This window comes from Myotis daubentonii, chromosome 5, assembly GCF_963259705.1.
Source record: "Myotis daubentonii chromosome 5, mMyoDau2.1, whole genome shotgun sequence".
Lineage (NCBI taxonomy): Eukaryota > Metazoa > Chordata > Mammalia > Chiroptera > Vespertilionidae > Myotis > Myotis daubentonii.
The window spans coordinates 22,297,048-22,301,593 of NC_081844.1; the positions used below are offsets into that span (position 1 = coordinate 22,297,048).

General features: G+C 41.5%; 1 protein-coding gene across 1 annotated transcript; it reads left to right on the forward strand.

Annotated features, from left to right (window-relative positions):
- Positions 1 to 441: 441 nt before the first annotated feature.
- Positions 442 to 1,410, forward strand: LOC132234132 (olfactory receptor-like protein OLF4). The gene has a single exon (XM_059695183.1). It carries the CDS (start codon positions 442 to 444, stop codon positions 1,408 to 1,410), a length of 969 nt encoding a protein of 322 aa, XP_059551166.1.
- Positions 1,411 to 4,546: the final 3,136 nt, after the last annotated feature.

A 4,546-nucleotide genomic window follows, 5' to 3' on the forward strand; every position in this document is an offset into this window, starting at 1 on the left:
GATAGAAATCTTAATGAAAGATGTCAGGGGAGATCCATAAAGATGACCAGATCCATTCAAAATGCATATATTGATTGTTGCCCTGGCCAGTTTTTCCCAGTGGTTAAAGCATCAGCCCACTTTAGGGTCTCGATTTCAATTCCAGTTAAGAGCACGCACCATGGTTGCAGGCTGGATGCCTGGCCCTAGTCGGGCTGGGTATGAGAGGCATCAATGAATGTGTCTTTCTCTCATCAATGTTTCTCTGTCTCTCTCCCCCACCTCCCTCCCTTCCACTCTCTCTAAAATAATCAATGGAAAAAATATCCTCAGATGATTTTGTAAAAGGTATATTAATTTGTGATGACAAAAATATATGGTAGTATTTCAACTGTTACTAAGACTATTTCATGTAAAAGTTAATCATATAAAATTTCTGTTCTTAGTCATCACCTCCACCTCATGGTACAATGCAATGATACCTCAATTTCAGAATTTATTCTCCTGGGAGTTTCAGAAGAACCAGAACTGCAGCCCCTCATATTTGGGCTTTTCCTCTCCATGTACCTGACCACTGTGTTGGGAAACCTGCCCATCATCCTGGCTGTCAGCTCAGACTCCCACCTCCACACGCCCATGTACTTCTTCCTCTCCAACCTGTCCTTGGTAGACATCTGTTTCACCTCCACCACCATCCCAAAGATGCTGGTGAACATCCAGACACAGAAGAAAGTCATAACCTATGAAGGCTGCATCACACAGATTTATTTTTTTGTACTCTTTGCAGTGTTGGACGAATTGCTCCTGACCGTGATGGCCTATGACAGGTATGTGGCCATCTGCCACCCCCTGCACTACACAGTCATCATGAACCCCCGGCTCTGTGGACTGCTGGTTCTGGTGTCCTGGATAATGAGTGCCCTGTATGCCTTGTTACAAAGCTTAATGGTGTCAGGGCTATCCTTCTGTATGGACTTGGAAATCCCTCACTTTTTCTGTGAACTCAATCAGATGGTCCAACTTGCCTGTTCTGACACCTTTCTTAATAACATGGTGATGTATTTTGGAGTTGTGTTGCTGGGTGGTGGTCCCCTTGCTGGGATCCTTTACTCTTACTCTAAGATAGTGTCCTCCATACGAGGAATCTCATCAGCCCAGGGGAAGTATAAAGCATTTTCTACGTGTGCATCTCACCTCTCAGTTGTCTCCCTATTTTATTGTGCAAGCCTAGGAGTGTATCTCAGCTCTGCTGCTACCCAAAGCTCACACTCAGGTGCAACAGCCTCAGTGATGTATGCCGTGGTCACACCCATGCTCAACCCTTTCATTTACAGTCTGAAGAACAAAGACATAAAGGAGGCTCTGAAAAGATTTGTTGGGATGACAGGCATAAAAGGTCCAGTTGTCTTAGGGACGAGGAAGTGCCCATGATTACAGGGATCAAAGTCTTAGAGTCAGAAATCGCTATTTTTTCATTAGCATATGGTTGTAGAACATGCTTTTTCATTTTTCCCTGGAATTTCTATTGGTTATTTTCAACTTCTCTATACAATTTAAGTAAGCACTTTAAATATGTTTTTATTGATTTTAGAGAGAAAAGATGGGAGAGGGATAGAGAGACAGAGAAATTGATGAGAGAGAAATATTGATTGGCTGTCTCCGGCATGCTCCCTACTGTATGTCAAGCCCACAACCCTGAACCAGGAATCACTGGTGACCTTTTGTTTCTTGGGTCAATGATCAACCACCGAGCCACATCAGCTGGGCATAAGCAACCGCTTTTAAGCTTTTTGCTCTGTTTATGAACTGTTTTCCCCTGTGTCTTTGTTCCTACTTTTACAGTTTCCCCAACCTTACTCAGAAATACTTAGAAATTCCAGTTTATTTCATGGGCATCAGAGATTTCTTTAGACACAGACAACAGCATGACATTTATCAGAAGGAAGGAGGTGGGGGTACTAGAAAGTAAAGGGCGCCAAATATGTGGTTACAAATATGATTTGACTTTGGGTGGTGGATACACAATGCAATATACAGATCATGTATCATAGAAATATACACTTAAAATCTATATGGTCTTGTTAACCAATGTCACCTGATAAATTCAGTTTAAAAAGTGTATAATTGGTACATCTCCACAATGGAATACTGTGCTGCTATAAAAAAGAAGGAACTCCTACCATTTACAACAGCATGGATGGACCTGGAGAGCATTATGCTAAACAAAATAAGTCAGTCAGGGAAATATAAGTATCACATGATCTCTCATTTGTGGAATATAATGAACAACATAAACTATATAAACTGATGAACAAAAACAGATCCAGAGACAGAGAAGCAGCAATCAGACTGTCAAACCTCAGAGGTAATGTAGGGGAAAGTGGGGATAAGGGGGCGATACCAACCAAAGGACTTGTATGCATGCATATAAGCATAAACAATGGACACAGATACCAGGGGGTGAGGGCATGAGTGGGTGGGGGAAAGGGGTTGCGGGGGATCAGGACAAATATGTAAATCCTTAATCAATAAAGAAAAATTTTAAAAAGTGAATAATTTCTTCTCTGATTACATACATAGTAATATGTAATTTTATCTTATTTTATAGATTGACTAGAGGCCCTGTGCATGACATTCGTGCACAGGAGGGATTTCCCTCAGCCCAGCCTGCACCCTCTCCAATCTGGGACCCCTCGAGGGATTTCTGACTGCTGGTTAAACGGGCAGTCTGAAATCTCTCTCTCAATCTGGGACTGCTGGCTCCTAACCGCTCACCTGCCTGCCTGCCTGATGGCCCCTAACCACCTCTGCCTGCTGGCCTAATTCCTTAACTGCTCCCCTGCCTGCCAGATTGCCCCTAACCACCTCTTCCTGCCAGCCAGATTGCCCCCTAACTGCCCTCCCCTGCAGGCTTGATTGCCCCCTAACTGCTCTCCCTTGACAGCCTGATCACCCCTAACTGCCCTCTCCTGCCTGCCTGATCAACCCTAACTGCCTTCCCCTGCCAGCCTGATCACACCGAACCACCTCTGCCTCAGCCCCTGCCACCATGGCTTTGTCCGGAAGGACGTCCAGAAGACATCTGGTCTACTTAGCATATTACCCTTTTATTAGTATATATTACTTCTAAGTGGTATTACTCGTGTGGAAAAAAACTTCACTTGGCTACAAAGGTCATTCATATAATTTCACCCAGGAAAGTCTTTTTGTTGTTGATGTTTTTCTGTGTGTTTTTTTCTATTGTTATTTTTACTCTTTTTTGTTTTTTAGTTTTCATCCTCCTTTGAGCTTTTTAAAAAATCTTTATCATTGAGAGTTGTACACATATCCTCTTGATATCTCCCCATTATCCCCCTCCAACCAGATCCTGACCCACCCTAGAACTTCACCACCCTAGAACTTCACTAGTCTAATACATATATGCATATGAGAACTTTGGTTAATCTCTCCCCCCACTCACACCCCTGTTCCCTCTGAGATTCATCAGTCTGTTCCATGTTTCCATGCCTCTGGTTCTATTTTATTCACCAGTTTATTTGTTCATTAGATTTCTTATTCATTTATTTTCATTTCAGATTCAATTGTTGATAAATATGTATTTATTGCCACATTTCCTTCTTCTTCTCCTTCTTCTTCATCTTCTTCTTCCTCTCACTCTTCTTAAAGAATACCCTTAAACATTTCGCATAATACTGGTTTGGTGGTAATGAACTCCTTTAGCTTTTTCTTGTCTGTGAAGCTCTTTTTCTGACCTTCAGTTCTAAATGACAGCTTGGTTGGGTAGAATAATCTTGGTTCTATATCAATGCTATTCATCACTGAATATTTCTTCCCTTTCTCTTTTGGCCTGCAAAGTTTCTGTTGAGAAATCAGCTGACAGTCATAATGATGGTTACTCCCTTGTGGGTAACTAACTGCTTTTCTCTGGCTGCTTTTAAAATTGTCTTTGTTTTTAACCCTTGGCATTTGCATTATGATATGTCTTTGTGTGGGCTTCTGTGGGTTCCTCTTGTTTGGAACTCTGCACTACCTGGACTTATATATAAATCTACAACTTTCACCAGTTAGGGGAAGTTTTTTGTCATTATTATTTCAAATCGAATTTCAATATCTTTTTTTATTTTAAGTGTTATGTTTTTTTATTATTGTATTTAAATTATTTATTGTTTAAAGTATTATATAAGTCTCATTTTCCCCCCCATTGACCTCTCCCTGGTCACTCACACTCCCCACCACAAATCCTCAGCCCACCCCCACCCCCCGCTGTCTGTGACCATTAGTTTTGCTCAAATATATGCATATAAGTCATTTGATTGCTCTCTTATTGTCCCCCCCACACATACTCCCCTGCCTTCCCTCTTAGGTTGGACAGTCTGTTCAATGCTTCTGGCTCTATTTTTGTTCATCAGTTTATGTTCTTCATTACATTCCACAAATGAGTGAGATCATGTGATATTTATCTTTCTCTGACTGGCTCATTTCACTTAGCACAATGCTTTCCAGTTTCATCCATGCTGTTGCAAATAGTAAGTGTTCCTTCTTTTTTACAGCAGCCTACTATTCCATT

Coding starts and splice junctions, on each gene's coding strand:
- LOC132234132 (XM_059695183.1), top strand. CDS start 442: ATGGTACAATGCAATGATACCTCAATTTCAGAATTTATTCTCCTGGGA.